The following is a 19,819-nucleotide window of genomic DNA, read 5'->3' on the forward strand; positions in this document are numbered from 1 at the left end:
ATACACTGCACCACCTAGCTGCCCCCTAATGTTGGATTTTTAATTTCTTTTTTCCTGTTATATGTATATACTTATTATCTCTCCCATTAGACTGTAAGCACCTTGAAGGCAGGGGCAAGATTTTTAGTGTATCTTTGAATCCCCAGTGCCTGCCCACAGGGCCTGACACATAGTAGGTGCTTAATAAATGCCTGTTGGTGGATTTCAATACGTGGTTTCCTTTAAGAATCAGCAGAAGCATTGCCCATTACTTGAAACTTTTCCTGATTTCCAACCCCTCCCCCCATCACCCTTCTAACTCCCCTAGTGCCCTTCCTCTCTAAATCACCTTATACCTGCAGTTCATAGGCCCTGGGCTCACTATTCCAACCCACAGACTAGCAGGTCAGATTCCTAAGAAATAAAAGATAATTCCTGGGGCAGCTGGGTGGCACAGTAGATAAAGTACTGGCCCTGGATTCAGGAGGACCTGAGTTCAAATCCAATTCAGACACTTGACACTTACTAGCTGGGTGACCCCGGGCAGGTCTCTTAACCCTCATTGCCCCAGGAAAAAAAAAAAAAAAGATAATTCCTCCGTTTGAACCTTCTACATGTACCCTCAATTCCACTCTAGCCTATAAGAAGGCTTGTCCTTACTCCACAGTAAGCCTCAGGGAAAAGATATGGATGTGGGGCTCATGGGCTCTTTGGGCATTTCAGGAAACAGGTTCCGGAACCTGTGACTATACATTGAAAGCCATTTAAAAACTGGGCCCTTGTTGGCCAGTATCCACATTACACAGTCATTTCTCATGTGTTGTCTTCCCCAATAGAAAGTACGCACCTTGAGGGCAGGGACTATCTTTATACCTCCAGCTCTGCCATTGAGGCAAATGCCTCACCCTCTCTGAGCCTGCATTTCCTACCACCGTTGACAAAAGGTCTGAAGGTATGAGTGGAACAGGAACTCCGGGTTCCTTCGGGAAAGAGGTGGAAGAGGCTGGTCAGCGTCTAGCCAGGAAATGGAAAAAAGGGAAAGGACATTGGCAGGAAGGTTGGGGGAAAGGTCACCCGGTGGTACCTACAGGGGCTCTGAATCACCAATACCACCTGATTATTTAGAAGCTCCTCATGGAAATGGCCGCCTGTGTAATCTCTACTCCTCCTCCTCCCCTTCCTCCATCCCCCCACAAATGCCCTCAGCCGCATCACTGCTCCAGAGTGAGCAGGAGAAATAAAGGAGGCAATGTGTTTCCAAGTCTATGGTCCTATGATCTCATCTTCCATATGCCATCTTGTTCATTACTGTCGATGTTTCGCCCACCACCCTGTGATGTGGGTGCCAATGACTCGTAGTGTTTTACAAAGATGGAAATTGCAGATTCTCATCAATATATAGCTAGGTAATAAATACAAGAGGGAGATGGCATAGGCTGCCAAACCGCACACTAAGTCATTAGTGGCTGAGCTAGAGGAGGATCCTAGGAGACTGGGTGTTCTGTTCTTTGTCTCTGCCCTAAGAGGTCATCCATAGGAGCCAGGGCAGAAGATGTCCTGGCTCCCAACTGCCATTCCAGAGATGGCAAGGGAAAGCCAAACTGGTACATACATGCCCAAAGAAACTCTGCCACCCCTACTCACAGAGGCAGCAGGCCACAGTGGGCTTTTCCAGCTCAAAGTCTATCATGTCTGGAAAAACTGCCTAACCATTGGAGTGATCTGAACGTAGATTGTGGGCTTCCCCTCAATGGAGGTGATCCTCTTCAAAAAGAGGTTAGATGACCACCCTTGGGTAGGATATAAAGGGAATTCTCCCTCTCCCTTTCTCACCCTTCTTCCCTCCCTCCTTCCCTCCCTTCCTCCTCCTCCCTTCCCCCTCCTTCCCTCCCTCTCCCTCCCTTCCTGCTCCTCCCCTCCCCCTCCTCCCCTCCCTTCCTCCACTCCCCCTCCTTCCTTCCCTCCCCCACTCGGTGTCTCTTTCTCTCTGTCTCTCTCTCTCTCTGTCTCTATCTCTCTCTCTCTCCCCTCCCCAAAACATGAGTAATAAAACCCCTTCTAGAAAATGTATTAAACCAGTATTTATTTCCTTTACCACATAAACTTCCAAAAACATCTCAGAGGCACACATAGATAGACATAAAACACCTCATTAGCCCATTAACAAATTCTCTGTCTAAGAAAGGCAGACAACTTGGTGGATGAGTTGAACGTCTATCTGCACTTACCTCAGCCCTGCACTGTCCAAACAACTCATTATGTCCATTTCTCAGGCCCACTGGGGCCTCAGTTTCTTTTTTCCTCCAATAGGGAATTTTCCTGGCAGTGGTAGAAGTCATCTCCAAGAAGTTTTCCCCTTTCTGGTCAGTTGATGCCTGACTCGGGACATCTGGAACATTGTCATGTGCTTATTAAATAAGTTACCTTGGGGCAGTTAGATGGCGCAGTGGATAGAGCACCGGTCCTGGAGTCAGGAGGACCTGAGTTCAAATCCGGCCTCAGACACTTAACACTTAACTAGCTGTGTGACCCTGGGCAAGTCACTTAACCCCAATTGCCCCTCAAAAAAAAAACAAAAAACAAAAAAAAATAAGTTACCTTACTGGGGGCAGCTAGGTGGCACAGTGGATAAAACACAGACCCGCAAAACAAAACAAAAACACCCCAAAAAATAGTAAGTCATCTTATTGTTACTGTTGCCCCTAGGGTTAGGGGAAATAAATCTCTCCCTCCTTGCTGGAAGTCGAAGGGAGAAAACCCTAGAAAAGGGCCCCAGACAAGAGATGGGGTCATTCCTCCTCCATTATTTCCTGCTAACTGTGGGTGTCTCCCCCAAGGCTCTGTCCTGGGCCCTCTTCTTCCTCTATAATTGCTGGGTGACCTCATTAGCTTCCATGGATTCAATTATCACGTTTATGCAGAGGATTCTCAGATCTGTGGATCCAGTCCTAACCTCTCTCTTGACCTCCAGTCTTACATCTCCAAATGACTCTCAGGCATCTCAAACTGGATATCCCACAGATATCTTAAACACAATAAGTCCCCAGTTGAACTCATCTCCACGCATGCCCCAAATTCTCCTTTCTTCTTAACTTGGCACCACCATCCTCCCACTCACACAGGCTCACAACCTAGGTGTCCTCGTCACCTCCTAGCTCTCATTCCCGCCCCCCCCCCCCATAGCCAACCTGCTGCCAAGTCCTGTAGCTCTGAGCTTCATAATATTTCTCATATACTTCCCCTTCTTTCCTGGCACCTGCTACCCTCCAGGTGCAGAACCTCATCCCCTTACATCTGGCCTGTTGGAACAGCCTCAAGGCTCCCCCTACTGCAGTCCATCCCCATTCACCATAGCAGTGACCTTCCTAAAGTGCAAGTGTGAACGTATCACTCCCCTACTCTATAAACTCCAATGACTCCCTATCACCTGCAGGATCAAATATCAAACCCTGCGTTTGGCTTTTAAAACCCCCCACAACCTGGCCCTTTCCTAACTTCACCATCTTGCAGCACCTTACTCCCTGAATGTGTGCCGCCATCCAGCAACTCTGGCCTTGGTGCTAGTCTTTGAACAAGACATGCCACTTTCTGATGCTGTGCATCCCCAGTACCTGGGATTCCCTCCCACCTCATCTCCACTTCCTGGCCTCCCTGGCTTCCTTCAAGTCTCACTTACAATCCAACTATCTGCAAGAAGCCTTTCCCACAGCCCCTTCATCCCTCTGAGATGATCTGTAGTTGCTTGCAAGTTTTCTCTTAGACTATAAACTGCTTGAGGGCAGGGACTATTTTTGCCTTTCTTTGTATCCTCAGCTTTTAGCACAGTGCCTGAAACATCACAGGCACTTAATAAATCCTCCTTAACTTGAATTCTCTTCTCCTTCTCTTCCTTGACCTCTCTTTTCCCTCCTCTTCCTTCTCCTTTCTCTCTTCTCTACCTTCTTCTCTCCCTACCTTTCATCTCCTTTTTTCTCCATCTTCTTCCTTCTCCTCTCCTTTCCCCCCTATTCTCTCTCTTCCTCTCCTGTCCTCTCCTTTCCTTTCTCCTCCCCTCTCCTGCCCTCTCCCGCCTCTCTCTCTTCGGTGTGTGCTGTCCTTGAATATTAAGGTACTACCTGAATGTCACAGTAAGTTCCTCCAAATGCTGATTCAAATCTCTTTGTTCAGCTTTGTTCAAAGGGAAACTAATTAAATTACTGGAGGTTTAGACATTCATTGTTCACTGGCTCAGAATTCCTTCAGAGACCCAAAGGCTTTCTACTAAACAAGCTTTTCTCCTTTCATGATTTTTTATAATGCTGGGAGTTTCTCAAGCCACTGGGGGGTGGGAGTGGGGAGTGTGAGGGGGGAGGATGGAAGAATGGGGAAGAGAATGAAAAGGCAAATCAAAGGAATGGAGGAAAGCTTCCTGGTGATCCTAGAAAAGACCAGCTAAATTTGTCACCCAAAAATGCCCATCAAACATTAATTGGTCAATCAGTAGATCGAGCCAATGTTGATGTATGTGTGGTCAACATAATCATTTTTTAAACTATCATCATTCAGTTTAACTATCTTTATTAAGAACTCTTGGTATAGCTATCAAGCAAGTATTATTTGTTTTAATTAGTAAAAGAAGGGCAAACACAAGCATTGTTGAACTAATCCAACCCTGATTCACTTCCCCCTTCCTTAGCAGCCACTAACTACAGTGGCCTTGATAAATTTACCATTAGAATGGAAGCTGATGGACCCAAGGGGACTTGGCACTACACCCCCTCATTCATCAAGGGGGTCTCCCTGAGCCGTACCCAGGCATGATTTGGGTTGAGCATTGGGGTCAGTGCTGAGGGAGCTGGAGCACGCCCAGGAAGAGTCTTTTATCTCATTGTCTCTTTATCTGGTTATGCCCTTGGGAGCACTCTGCTGGTGTAGCCCCTATAGACCCATTCCCATTAGTAATTCCTGAGGTACAACCTCCCATCAACCCCCATATACTGGTGTATAACAGTGACGGACAACAAGCCCCACATACTCCCTGGGCTCACCTTCCTAGTGTCTTTCCTTACTCTCCTCCTTGAGGCTAAAAGTCCTCCCTTTTTATCTTCTCCTACCCATCCTTTAACATATAATCCAGGAAGGCCTTTCTGATTCCCCTATCAGTAATTGGGGGGCAGTCAGAAAATAGGGTGACTGTATAGAAACTTTTAAGGTATTTCCCCACCCCCCCTCCCAAATCCCAATCTAAACCCTCCTCTAAAAGTCTCTCCTCTACAAGTTCAGAAGGCTTCTACACCTCTCCAGATATTTATGCTGTTTCCTCTTCAACCTGGATGACAATGGGATTTTCCTGCTCTCTTACTTCAGACTCCAAGTTCTAGGAGTCAGCTTGTAAGGTTCTTTCTCTCTCCGTGACATGGACCTTCAACTTGAGTGGCACTCTTTTTTTGGTTTGTTTTTGGTTTTGTGGGGCAATGGGGGTTAAGTGACTTGCCCAGGGTCACACAGCTAGTGTCAAGTGTCTGAGGCCGGATTTGAACTCAGGTCCTCCTGAATCCAGGGCCAGTGCTCTATCCACTGTGCCACCTAGCTGCCCGCTAGTGGCACTCTCACTAGAAAACTGTTCTAGCATATTGCAAACCCTGAGGAAGTCTGAGAAGGGAGGCTTCCAGATGTGATGGTGAAGGTTACTGGCCAACATGGGAAGCCACCAGTCCCACTCAGCAACTCAGCAAAGGAGAAAGGGCAGAAAAGGGTGTTTGTCTCTTCTCTGTCTCTCTTTTTTCCGGGGCACTCTTGATGACACAGCTCAGCTGCTGCTTACTACACAATATGAGGGCTTTTTCAATCAATCAATCAACAAGCATTTATTATGAAGTGCCTACTATGTGCTGGGTGACACACAGTGGATTGAGTGCTGGGGCTGGCGTGAGGAAGATTCTTCCTGAATTCAAATTTGTCCTCAGACACTTCCTAGCTGTGTGACCCTGGAAAAATCACTTAATTTTGTTGGCCTCAGTCTCCTCACCTGTAAAATGAGCTAGAGAAGGAAATGACAAACCACTCCAGTATCTTTGCCAAGAAAACCTCAAATGGGGTCATGGAGAGTCAGACACAACTGAAATGCCGGAACAACTATGTGTTAGGCAGTAGGGATTGAAAGACAAAAATGAAGGGCAGCTAGGTGGTGCAGTGGATAGAGTACTGGCATTGGATTCAGGAGGACCTGAGTTCAAATCCGGCCTCAGACATTTGGCACTTACTAGCTGTGTGACCCTGGGCAAGTCACTTAACCCCAACTGCCTCACCAAAAAAAGAAAGAAAGAAAGAAAGGAAAGAAGAAAGAAAAAAAGAAAGAAAGAAAGACAAAAATAAGAGGGTCCCTGCCCTCCAGGAGTTTACAATCTAACTGCCCAGTTGCTAGTCCCCTCCCCCCACAAACACACACACACACACACACACACACACACACACACACACGCACATATTTTATTTCACTGTTTCCAAATACATCTCTAGAACATAGTAGGTACTTAGTAAGTGTTGACTGATGAGTCGATTTATTGATCAATAACATTTTGAATTAAAAACTAAAAATATTTAAGAATAAAAAAAATTCTGCTGGAGATATAAAGAGGCCTTGATAGACTCTAGTTGGCAATCCTGAGACAAGATCCCTTGGAAAAGACAGTCTTCCCTTGCAATGGGACATGGTCTACCTGCTGTACCTTGTAATTGACATTCTGTCTCCCTATGCCTTCACACATTTCCTAGAGCACACTTTCCTCGTCTCCATTTCTTTGACTCCCTAGCTCCATTCAAAGATCTATTCAAATGTCTCAGGGCAGCTAGGTGGCGCAGTGGATTGAGCACTGGCCCTAGAGTCAGGAGGACCTGAGTTCAAATCCGATCTCAGACACTTGACACTTACTAGCTGTGTGACCCTAGGCAAGTCACTTAACCCTAATTGCCTCAAAAAAAAAAAAGTCTCCTAGATGAAGTCTTTCTCCAGCCTCCCAAATGTTAGTATTCCCCACTCTACCACCACCCCCCAAAATGAATTATTTTGTGTTTATATTGTATCTATTTCACATTTACTTAACTGTGGCGTTTTCTCTAAGTAGAATATAGGCTCGGTGAGGGCAGGAACTGTTTTGTTTCCATCTTTCTGTCTCGAGTACCTGCCATGGTGCCTGGTACCATGGGTGCTTAATATGCTTGTTGAATAAACGAATAGACTATAAGCTCTTTAAAGGCAGGAACTATTGTGTTCTTGCCTTTGTGTCTCCAGGGCCTAGGATATCACCTGGCACAGAGTTAACATTTAATAAATGCTCATTGAATTGAATTATATTGAACTGATGTTTTGACACGTCCATGTTCCATAGATTTCAGTGACCGTCTTCTAGAAGTGGTGGGACTGGAGGGAGCCATGGAGATGGGACAAATCTACACTGGACTGAAGAATGCTGGGAAGAGGCTGGCTCAGTGCACCTCTATTACCATCAGGTATTTGCCCCCGTTGCTCATTAGACCCTGGGATTTTCACCTCCTACAAAAAAACTTGCTGATTACGAGTGAGAAATCTTGGGATGGTGGAGGAGAAGAAGGTATTGTTTCCATCTATTCTAGTTAACATCAATAAAGAAAACATTTTAAGGGCAGGTGTTGTGTTCAAAATTGTTTAATGAATGCTTGAGGAATAAGTGAAAAACAAGGAAAGTAAAGGAGGAAACCAGGGAGTCTCATGATCAGCCACCAATAATTCTTGCTGCCGTGGTATCTGGGTCTCCAAAGATGACTCTGTCCATCTCTCTCTCTCAATCTGTGTGTGTGTGTGTGTGTTTATATTTATCTCTCTATCTCCCTGTCTCTCTGTCTCTGTCTCCATAGATATGTACACACACACACATATGTCCTGATTTCTCTATCTCTGTCTCATGTCTCTCCCTCTTCCTTTCCCTCTCAGTCTTTGAGTCTGTCTCTGTCTTTCTGTCTGTATCTATCTGTCTGTCTCAAACTCAACAAAGGCAAGGCCCTAGGACTATCACATGTCACTGATTAAGGTGGTTGAAAAAGCTTCCCTCCTCTTTCTTCTGTAAACTCATATCCAGGAGAAGACTTGTATTCTATACCAGCATCCCAATTCTTCCTTTATTCTTTTTTGTTTGTTTGTTTGTTTGGTTGGTTGGGTTTTTTTTTTTAGTAAGTCAATTGGGGTTAAGTGACTTGCCCAGGGTCACACAGCTAGTAACTGTTAAGTGTCTGAGGCCGGATTTGAACTCAGGTACTCCTGACTCCAGGGCCGGTGCTCTATTCACTGCGCCATCTAGCTGCCCCCTCCTTTATTCTTCCAGTAACCTCATAGTCTACTCCCAGATGGCCCTCTTTTCTCCAAATCCAGTTCTTATTTTTTAAAGCAACAGTTGTCAAATTTGGAGGTCTCAGGATACTTTTATGCTCTAAAAAATTATTGAGAACCCCATCCTAAGAGTTTTTGTTTGTGTGGATTATAGCTATTGATATTTATCATAGTAGAAATGAAAACATCTTAAATATTATTGCAAAAATAGTTTTGAACTCAAGGACCCCTGAAAGGGTCTCAGAGACTCCTTGGGGGCCCTGGACCCCATGTTGAACACCATTGTTCTTGAGTAAGTAAATTTGTAAACTATGGTTTCCTTTCCTGGAACTAGGAAGTCATTCAGGAAACTCCTAGACTGACAAATCTCAAAACAGTCAGGATCACGTGAAATCAGACCCAAGATGTGTTTTATACAAAGAGATATTACCTCACTCACATGATCTAACCTTTCACTCATCATAGAACTGAGGCCCCCTCACCTTGCATAATTGAAGGAGCCATAGTATTTGGCAGGAATCCTGGGATGAACCAAAAAACCATTCCCCATCCCACCCCCTCAAGATAAGTTCCTTGAAGGTGCCCTCAGGTATAACACCCTACCTTCTTCCAAGTGTCCTTTGTGTACTTCCATAGGCTCAGAGAATCACAGGTCAAGAGCTGTAAGGGATTTCAGGGGCCAATTATATCATCTCACAGATGAGACAACTGAAGCCCAGGGATGTTGAATGATGTTACCATAGAATCCCAGATTTAGAGTTGAAGAGGACTTCAAAGGCCAAGCCCCTCACTTTACAGAAGAGGAAACTGAGGCTCAGGGCAGTTAGATAATGTATCCAGGGCCACACAGGTGGGATTGGAACCCAAGTCCCTTGATTCCTGAGCTCTCTGCCCTGTCTCACCCTGACAACTGCCCCGGTTCCTGTGAATGACCCAATTATCTCTAGAAGATCAAAGATAAACTTTCACATTTCATTTAGACCCCATTATTACCCCTACTACAAAAACTCACTGTTTTTCTCTTTTATTGTTGCTGTTGTTCTGGGTTCTAGGACCACCAAGATGTTGCCCATGCAAGTGGATGGGGAGCCCTGGCTGCAGGCACCCTGCACGGTGAGTGGGGTCGACCTTTGACACTAGTCAGAAGAGTTGTTCCCCTGGCCCCTGGTGACCACTGGCTTGCTGAGCAGAAAACAAGCTTAGAGTAGGACTTAGCAAGATTAGCAGCACAGGCTTGCATGAAATTATCAAATAAACAAACCTCAGAGTTAGAAAAGACTTCAGAGGCCCCACACACGAGGAAGAAACTTTTCTTAGACATTCTTGAAAGTCGAGCTTCCATACTGAGAGAAAAAATGCCTCCCTCTAACCTCAACTGGCTAGTCCTAGTTTTGTCTTCTGAATCTACATGGAATAAACATGGTCCATGCAGGGACCCCTGGGTTTCTGCAAGTCTTTGTTCTTTCAATCATTCAATGATTTAATGTACAAGCAGTTACTAAGAGCCCACCATTTGCTGAGCGTTGACTATGCCCCTTCGTGGCCAATCAACCAGCAATGGAGGACCAAATGACTCCTGGAGGCATTTTACCCCCTGGGGCCACATAGAACCCATTGAATCTCTCTTCCATGAAACAGCTCTACAAAAACTTGAAGACTGTCTTTTCCAAGCCTTCTGTTCTGCAGATCAGGGGGGACTAATTCCCTTGATCAGTGCAGGTAGATGCCAGTAGATGCCAGCGTGCCAGTGACTCAAACTACCCCCCAGAAAGGAAAGAATATTCCAGGTGTCATCAGACCAGGGGACAGTAGAATGGAGCTGCCCCTCCTGGGCTTTCCTTTCACATGAACTGTTTTGTTTTGTCTTGTTTGCCTTTTGTTTTGTTTTTGATTCAGTTTCAAGTTCTGGATCTTCTCCTTCCTGCCTCCCCCTCTCCCACCCATTGAGAAAGCAAGAAAAACAAAACCCATCATAAATATATCTATATAGCCAAGCAAAACAAATCTCTGCAACTACCATATCTATTTTATGTGTGTATACATATATACTATGTATGTATAAGTATGTGTATATGCATACACGCATACATACATATATGTAAATATGTGTATATCTTTGTATACACACAGGGCAGCTACACGGCCCAACGGATAGAGCACTGGTCTGGAGGCGGGAAGATCTGAGTTCAAATATGGCCTCAAGCTCTTGCTGGCTATGTGACTCTGGACAAGTTACTTAACCCCTATTTGCCTCAGTTCCTCATTTGTAGAATGGGGACAACTGGAGAAGGAAATGGTAAACTACTCCAATATCTTTGCCAAAACAAACAAACAAACAAAAACTGTAGACAAGTCTATGGGGTCACAAAGAGTTGGACACTACTGAACGACCAGATAAATTGTATACACACACATATAATATGTGTACATGTGTGTACATGTGTATACATGTGTGTGCACATATGTACGTGTGTGTGCACACACACAAACATATCCTCAGTCTGTATTCTTGGTTCCTCAGCTGTCTTTCTGGAGAGGAGAGCACACTTTCCCCTGCATCCCCTGGAATTGTCATTGGGCACTGTGCCCATCAGAGTTCCTAACCCAAGCTCTTCTCCCAGCTTTCCATCTACCTGTGCCGCCCCACTCATCTCTCTCATCCCGGCCTCAACATTTAAATGGTTCAATCCCATCTCCGGGACTCTCCCCACTCTCACCAGTGGGCTTTCCCTTTCTCCTCCTCTAAAACCTATCTCAAACTCAACCCTCCAGAAAATTCCACCCACCCACCCCAGCAGAGCCAGTTCACTCCTTCCTCCTTTGGTGTGACTCAATTTGCCCTGAATTTGAACAGGCCATAGGAAGAGGCCTGGGTCTGGAGTAAGAAAGCATGGGTTCAAATCTTTATCACTTTCTACCCGTGCTCCTTCACACAAGTGACATCACTACCATCAGCATCAGTTTCTTCATTTGTAAAAATAAGGATAGAGGGGAACCCAGATGGACTCTGAGGTCCCTCCATGTTCAAGATTCTCTGATCCTATGGGAGACCTTGGGCAAGTCACTGCAATCCCCATGGCTTCAGTTTCCTCTCAGTGACCCTCACTGGACTTTGAGGTCTTTTCCAGCACTGGATGGAGGATCCTATGATCACAGGGGCATTGGTCCTAGATTGCTCTAGGCAAAGGTGAAACTGAGGTTCCCGCCTACCCTTGAGATACTTGGTACATCCTTCAAACTTCTACCCGACCAGGGCCATTTGTCAGGGGCTTGATGGTGTCACAGAAAACAAAATAGACTCATGGATAAGTTCCAGGCTCTTGTCCTTGTGTTTCCACTTGCTAGCTGTGTGACCTTAGGCAAGTCATTTGTTTAACCCCTCTGAGCCAGCTTGATCTAATCATCCTGAAGGTCTCTCCCAATTCCAGCAATCTCTGAGGCTATGAATAGCAAGGACACAAAACAGGTGCAAGCAGATCTCTATGTGTGGGAAGCTCCTGCCTCTCTTTGCATTTCTGCCCGTCACCACAGGCCCTGCCAAATCTGGCCACCTCAGAGCCATGTCACCTGTTCTGAAGTTGGTCAAGGGTAACTATCATTCTAGAAGGCAGCCCTCGGACAGCATGGTGCATGATACAATAGGAAAAGAAGAAAAGGGGGTTCTGGAGTCAGAGGAACCTGGGTTCAAATTCTAGCTCTGTTTTTTTGTTTGTTTGTTTGCTGGACAGTGAGGGTTAAGTGACTTGCCTAGGGTCACACAGCTAGTAAGTGTCAAGTGTCTGAGGCTGGATTTGAACTCAGGTGTTCCTGAATCCAAGGCCAGGGCTTTATCCACTGTGACACCTAGCTGCCCCTTAGCTCTGTTATTTTGACGTGTGACTTTGGGCAATTCACTTCCCCCTGGGAGTCTATGAAGAATCATAGATTCAGCACTAGAAGAGACCATAGCAGTCACCCAGTACAATCCCCTCATTTAACAGATGAGGGAAGAAGAAAAAGTGCCAAACTTGGGGATCATGGAACATGACTTTGAATCCTGACCCTGCCATTTACTCCCTAGGTGACCCAAGGTAGGTCACATCCCCTTTCTGGGCCTCGGTTTCTTTATCTGTAAAACGAAGGGGTAGAACTCATGATCTCTGAGGTCCTTTCCAGCTGATCCTGAGGAACCTATAAAACCCAGGCTCAGAGTAGTCAAGTGACAGACCCACAAGCCCAGATGGGTCTGAAGCCAGATTTGAACCCAAGCCTTCCTGATTCTGGGCCTAGCCCTTTATCCACTACAGCAGACTCTCTCTCCAGTGGAGATGAGCTAAGTGGCTCCTTCCAACTTTCTCTCTCTTTCTGATCTTGCCCCTTTCCTGAGCATATGTTCCCATGGATCCCATAAATATGCTGTGCTGTTCATTCTCTTCCCTCCTTTCTTTCCTTTTAGGCTAAAATCACCCACAGAAATCAAATGCCCATGTTGTTGGGGCCACCTCCAAAGCCCAGCTTCTTCTTCCTCAAGAAGCAATACCCCCGAGACTTCTGAAAGGAGTATCTCACGTCCCAAGCCAACCCAGAAAGTGAAGGAGGAACTGACGTCTACATATACCCCCCCACACACACACACACACAGAGCACCCTCAAGTAACTGAGGCAAAGAGACTCAACAGGACAGAAATCTCCATCTCGTGCCTCCGTCTACTTTCAAACTGGGACTACCAAGTGAAAATAGCTTCTTGGATGGCGCAGGGCTCAAAGGGTCCCTTGTCCACCAGCCCCCCAACTCCTGCTAGGCCCCAGGTGGCTCCCCTTAGAGATGGGTGCCAAAGTCTGCCTTCCTTACACTGGTTCACCCCAAAGAGCCCATGGAGAGCCAGCTTCTCACAAGTGGCAGAAGCCAAATAGAGTTGAAAGACAAGACAAATGTCCCCCCTCCCACCCACCCCCAGGCCAGAGACATTGGATACAAAACAGCCCCAGGGGGCTCAGAACACGACTCCTGGCAGAGGCCGCAAGCGCATGTCCGTCTCCTAGTTGTCATTTGAGCTCCAGCATGGCTCCCAGAAGTTCCCTAAGAAGGCAGCAAAGGGGGTCAGAGGCTGGGGAGCCCTTCTTGGTTCAGAGAATGCCATCAGCTTGAGCACTCATCAAGCTTCTTTCCTCCAGGCAGTGTCTGCTGGGAGGAGGCCAGCTCCCCAGGCAGGCCCACACCCCATAAAGGGGGCCTTTATTTTCAGAGTTCATTGAGCCCCTGGGTGGGAAGGCAAAAAATCTCGGGGCTTTATTTTGCCAATCCGTATAATAACAGCATGTGAAACCTTCGTGCCACTGGCTTCTCTCTTCTTCAAGACAAACCAGGTCTGCCTGAGAGAGAGGCAGGAGAGATGGAAGGAGAAATGAAGAGAGAGGGACAGAGGGACAAGAGGGAGAGAAAGGGAGGGAAGGAGAGAGGAAGAAAGGTAGAGGGAGAGAGGGAGACAGAGACAGAGGGAGACAGGCCAAAGAAACACAGATGATGAGGGAGGAAGCAAGATTCAGCTCACACCAACAGATAAACTCTTGCTTACTCCCTTACATACCACACACACACACACACACACACACACACACACACACCCCTCTCTTCTCTCTCCACTTCTCGGGGCGGGGGGGGGGGGGGTTTAATTTATATATTTATTTATAGATAGACTTAAATTGATTGAGAAAGACCAATATAATGAAAGAAGGGTGTGTGTTTGTGTGTGTCTGTGTGTATGTGAGAGACAAAGACAGAAACAGAGAGACAGAGCCAGAAAGAGAGAAAAAGACAGAGAGACAGAGAATAGTGGCAGTTATAGTGTGGGAAGCACCCCACTGGAGTCGGAGGAACTGGGTAGGAATTCTGCCTCTCTCATTTGAGTCAAGACTTAAGAAGTCACCTCCCTAAATCTGTTTCCTCAGCAACATAAAAGGGTTGGATGGGATGCTCTCTAAAGTGTCTCCCAGTTCTATACTGAGGGCACCAACTTTAGAGGCTACTGAGAATGCTATGGGTTCCTTTGATGCTAGGATGAATCCCAGCAAGTGTGTCTCCCCCAAACAAGACACATGCCCTCACTCCCACCTCTCTAATCAGGACATTTTCCATGTGATTTTCCCAGGGCATGGTTTGTAGTACTCAGTTTAAGATTAAAAATTCCAACTTGGGTTCCTTTACCGGGCTTGCATTCAATGGGCAGCAAATTTCTTCTACTGTCACCCCTCCCCTTCTTCTCTCCACTCTCCTCCCCTTTGCCCCTCCCCAAAATTCTGCTACCACATACTTCCTTCTAGTGATCACAAGGATTGGGGGACATAACAATATCTCCTGAGCTAGAGCCCCGTGTGTTATGGTTTATATCCTTTCCAGGTAGACATACTGGGGGTGAGGAGGTAAGGCAAGGACTTTTTTTTTGGGGGGGTGAGGCAATTGGGGTTAAGTGACTTGCCCAGGGTCACACAGCTAGTATGTGTCAAGTGTCTGAGGCCGGATTTGAGCTCAGGTATTCCTGACTCCAGGGCCAGTGCTCTATCCACCACCTAGCTGCCCCAAGGACTTTTAATAAAGAAAAGTGCCCTAGAGTTTGAATAGAATCCATTTGAGTCACTATCCTGAGTCTAACATTTATCTGCCCAATGGGTCCGTCAGTCACTGAGACTGAACTTAAGAAGTAAGGGTCTGGACCCCAGTTCTGGTTTGAGATAGAAGTGCTGCTTAGTTCAGAGCTGGAAGAAATCTGTTTTGTAAGAGTTGCAAGAAAGTCATTGAACTCCCCCGTTTCCTCTCCTCCTACTAGAAGCATCCATTGACAGTGACTCTGAGGCATCATGTCCTCTTAGAGCAGGGATTCTTGACCTGGGGTCTATGGACTCTTTTTTTTTTTTTTTTAGTGAGGCAATTGGGGTTAAGTGACTTGCCCAGGGTCACACAGCCAGCAAGTGTTAAGTGTCTGAGGCCGGATTTGAACTCGGGTACTCCTGAATTCAAGGCCGGTGCTTTATCCACTGTGCCACTTAGCTGCCCCTATGGACTCTTTTTTCAAAAAAATTACTATTTCAATGTAATTTTTCTCCTTTGCAATCCTATATATTTTATTTTACGCATTCAAAAACATTAGTCAGAGAAGGGATCCATTGGCCAAAGGGGTCCAAGACATTTTTTTTAATGTTTTGGGGGGGTGGGGCAATGAGGGTTAAGTGACTTGCCCAGGGTCACACAGCTAGTACAAGACTTTTTTATTTTTGGTGAGGCAATTGGGGTTACGTGACTTGCCCAGGGTCATACAACTAGTAAGTGTCAAGTGTCTGAGGCCAGATTTGAACTCAGGTCCTCCTGAATCCAGGGCCGGTGCTTTATCCACTGTGCCACCTTGCTGCCCCCAAGACATTTTTTAAAAAGGTTGTGAACCCCTTTCTTAGAGATACAAGGAGAAGATGAGAAGCATCATCCAGGGGCATCTTCAGACTTCCAAGGTCCTAATGCTATAGGACAGGATTAAAGAGGAGTCTCAGCCAGGCTCCAAGAGCCAAAGATGATTCCCAAAGTTTCCTCTTTCCTCAAGTTCAAAATTGGAACAAAACTTCAGTCAAGGATGAGCTTTCCCTGCTCAGACTTTTCTCCCAGGGAATGAATAATATATGGTTAATTGAATGAATGGAAAACATTCTATTGTTTCCTATATTCATGACTGGGGATACAAAAAGAAAACCTAAGTGTTCTCTGCCCTCGAGAAACTTACATTCTGGGGCAGCTAGGTGGCGCAGTGGATAGAGCAATGGCCCTGGATTCAGGAGGACCTGAGTTCAAATCCAACCTCAGACACTTAACACTTACTAGCTGTGTGACCCTGGGCAAGTCACTTAACCCCAATTGCCTCACTAAAAAAATAAAGAAAGAAACTTACATTCTAATGGGGAAGGACAGCACATGAGAGGGCTCCTCTGCCTGGGTGTCCTTCTCTTAAGGCATCCATAAAAGGCTGAGACCAGGACAAGGAAGGCAGGACTTTGGATGGAACTTGAGCCTGAGGTTGAGAGAACTAGCTCTGGAGATTGGGGATGTGATGACTATGAAATGCATCTGTAATCAGCCTTGGGCTAAAACACATCCTCTCTCTATAGAAGCCTTTTACACCCAACCCAGTAGTGTGCCTGAGTATGGGATTTGGGGATGAATCATAGCACCCCAGAGCAGGAAGGAACCTCAGAGGCTGTCCAGTCCAAGCCACGTCTAGAAAAGAATCCTCACTCAAACTTTTCTGATGAATAGTCAGCCAGTTTGTCCTTGGAGATCTCCAGCAAGGAGGACCCCATCACCTCCTAAGGCAATTGTGGTATGCTTGATACCAAAGATCCAGGCTGAAATGGCAAGCATGCGGTAAGTAATGGCTGGTTCCATGATCATCGTATTCTGAAGTCGAGGGAGACTCAGATCCTGGGAGGTCCTGGTTCTAAGAATTTCAGAAAAGCTCTTGTATTGGTGTATGTATGTTCCAACCTTGCTCCCAAACCTCTTAAGCAAATTAAATTAAAATTAAACGAACTTAATTTTCAGAGTCTCACAAAAATGAGAAATTGATCATGAGATGGAGTATTTGAAACTGACTATTGAGACTGAGACCATCGGAGACCTCTAAGAGTTAGGATTTAGAGTATTATCATGGAGACAGAAAAAATGAATAGATAGATAAATGACTGGATAGGTAGAGTGAACAAGCGATGGATGGATGGGTGGATGGGTGGATGAATGGATGGATAGATGATAGATAAATAGATAAATCAATCAAAAGATAGATGATGGATGGATGGGTAAGTGATAGATAACTGAATAGATAAATAGATCAAAAGATAGATGATGGATGGATGGATAGATAGCTGGATTATGGATAGATAAATGATAGATGGACGGATAGATAACTAGGAGATAATAGTATCTGAAAACCATCAATATAGAGCTGAAAGGGACTGTCAAGCTTAATATCCTCATTTTACAGAAGAAGACACCAAGGCTCTGAAAGTCACAGGATGATCAACCTAGAGCTGGAAGGGACCCAAGAGGCCAACCCCCTCATTTTACAGATGAGGAAACTAAAGAGGTTGAATGACTTGCTCTCACAGGCAGTAATGTTTCTTATTCATTCATTCAACAAGCATTTATTAAATCCTCACCATGTTGCAGGCACTGTGGTAGGCAGAGGAGCTATGAAGGCAAAACAAACAAATCCCAACAGTCCCTGCCCTCACAAAGCTTTTGTTCTATTAGTAAGAGATCATCCAGTTCAATCTCACTCATTTTGTAAATGAAGAAATTGAGACCCAGGAAAGGGAAGGGTTTCACCACAGATCCATAAGTCAGGGTCTTGGATTCCGAATCCTGAACTTTGTGCAGAGGGTGCTTCCCATCCCAGCACACTGCCTGAGATTCATTCCCCAAATCCTCCCCTAGCAGATAGGATACCAACTTCCACAGCATCTGTCTTCCTGTGCTATCAACTTGACAAAAATCCTGTGGTCATTATCCAATCCAACCTTGAAAATTAAAAACAAAAACTGTACACACACACCCACAGCACACACACATTCCAAGTCTGTCCTCCTTTCTCCATGTACTAAGAATGAAACTGATATACTTTGAGATGTTGTTGTGTCCAGGTGGGAAGGAAGAGGCTGCTTCCCAAGATGGTTTTCTCTTCCTTGGGAGCCTTCAGAAACCTGAGGGTGATAAACGATGAAGGCTGAACAGTCACTGGCTTCTCCCAAGAGAGTTCTTTCCACAGATGGAAAAGATACATTAAAATTGCCGAATAAGTTGGGAAACACTTGGCAGAAAAGAGGAGCCTCTCGCCAGACCAACCTTATATAATATGTGTGTATTATGTAACATGCAGAATACTTAATATGGTGTATATATTATGTAAATGGTGTGTCATTTGAAGTAATAATGACAAATATAGACGTACTGATCTCACATATTCAATGGCAGATTAGAACACGGAAGTCCCTTTGCCAGAGAGTCTTAAAATGTAGCCCCTCCTGGTGGACCTCATCGATTGCCAGAACTGCTTCCACCTTCCCCATCTCCTGGCTCTCTAGTACCCTCCCCTCTTAGCTGCTTTCCCTTCCAAATAGTCAGTGCCTTCAGCAAACAAGTGAGAAAGGGCAGGACCCACCAAAAAAGGAAATTCTTCAAAACTTCCCAGATCTTCCTCCCTATCAGGTGTATGTGGCTATGAATTCTGCTCTACTTGCACAGGGGTCATCCCTTTCCTGACTGGAGTGACCATGATGACCCATAAGCCTAGAAATGAAAGGGAACTCACTGGCTGGGAATGTGGTGGCCATTAGATAGAGCAAAGAACAGGTTCTGCTCTGCCTTCCTCTCCCTCAATGCTCTTGGCAAGAGCAAGTCACCAGAAAAGAAATACCAAAGACACTATGACTGACAGAGACAGAAGATGTCAGGCCACTGGTGGTGGCAGCTTGGTCCAGTGAAAAGCTGGCTAAGTTTAAAGACCTGGGTTCAAATCTCAGTAGTACCATTATTTTTATTTTTTATTTTTTGGTGCAGGGCAATGAGGGTTAAGTGACTTACCCAGGGTCACACAGCTAGTAAGTGTCAAGTGTCTGAGGCTGGATTTGAACTCAGGTCCTCCTGAATCCACTGTGCCACCTAGCTGCTCCCCTGTACCATTAATCATTTATATGACCTTCCCTCCCTTCCACTGCTTGCTCTGGGTACAGTCATCAAGTCAATCACCAATCCTGGCAAGGAAAAGTCAGTTAATTACCCTTTGACACCAGTCAATCACTCAACAATCAAGCAATATTTATTAAAAGTACTTCCCATATGCCAGGGGCTGTGCTAAGTGTTTGAGATTCAAAGAAAGGGAAAAGCATAGTCTCTGCCCTCAAAGAGATTACACTCTAATGGGGAAGACATTACACAAACAACTCTGAACATGCAATGGAAGACAATCTCAGAGGGAGGGGAGGTGGGCACTAGGAGCTTCCTGAGGAAGGGAGGATTTTAAATCTGCATCCTGGCCACCCTTCCCTCACCTGTGTTAGTTTCCCCTTTTAAAATGTCAGCTCCTTAAGGGCAGGGACTGACTCGATTTCTGGTTTTGTGTTCCTAATGCCTGCCACAAAGCAAGTGTTTACTCAGTGTTTTTCTATCTATTCACTTCTCTTGGCCTCAGTTTCTTTATCTGCAAAATGAGGGGAGAGGGTTGGTCTAGGGGACCCTTCAAGCTCTTAAGAACCTAGTAGAGGTACACAGAGCTCTTCTCAGAGGGTCAATATAAACAGGTGGGGTGGAGTGGGGTGGTAGATAGAGCACTGGACTTGAATCCATCTTACCTGTCCCCTAGTCCAGAACCCATCCCATCTGCTTGAAAAAGAAAAGAAAAAGAAAGAAGAAGAGGAGAGGGGAGGGGAAGGGAGGGGAGAAGAAGGGAGGGGAGGGAAGGGGAGGGGAGGGGAGGAGAAGGGAAG

General features: G+C 45.7%; 1 protein-coding gene across 1 annotated transcript in view; it reads left to right on the forward strand.

Moving 5' to 3' along the window:
• The window catches only part of LOC122755957 (diacylglycerol kinase gamma-like), a 93,786-nt gene extending 78,532 nt beyond the window's left edge, over positions 1-15,254 (forward strand). Inside the window, exons 4-6 of the mRNA XM_044004950.1 lie at positions 7,347-7,467; positions 9,373-9,433; positions 12,756-15,254. Of these exons, the coding sequence (XP_043860885.1) occupies positions 7,347-7,467; positions 9,373-9,433; positions 12,756-12,854 (281 nt within the window). The 3' untranslated portion in view covers positions 12,855-15,254. The remainder of the gene's footprint in view (positions 1-7,346; positions 7,468-9,372; positions 9,434-12,755) is intronic.
• Positions 15,255-19,819: the final 4,565 nt, after the last annotated feature.

The sequence above is a fragment of the Dromiciops gliroides genome, chromosome 4 (assembly GCF_019393635.1).
Source record: "Dromiciops gliroides isolate mDroGli1 chromosome 4, mDroGli1.pri, whole genome shotgun sequence".
NCBI classification, from domain to species: Eukaryota; Metazoa; Chordata; class Mammalia; order Microbiotheria; family Microbiotheriidae; genus Dromiciops; species Dromiciops gliroides.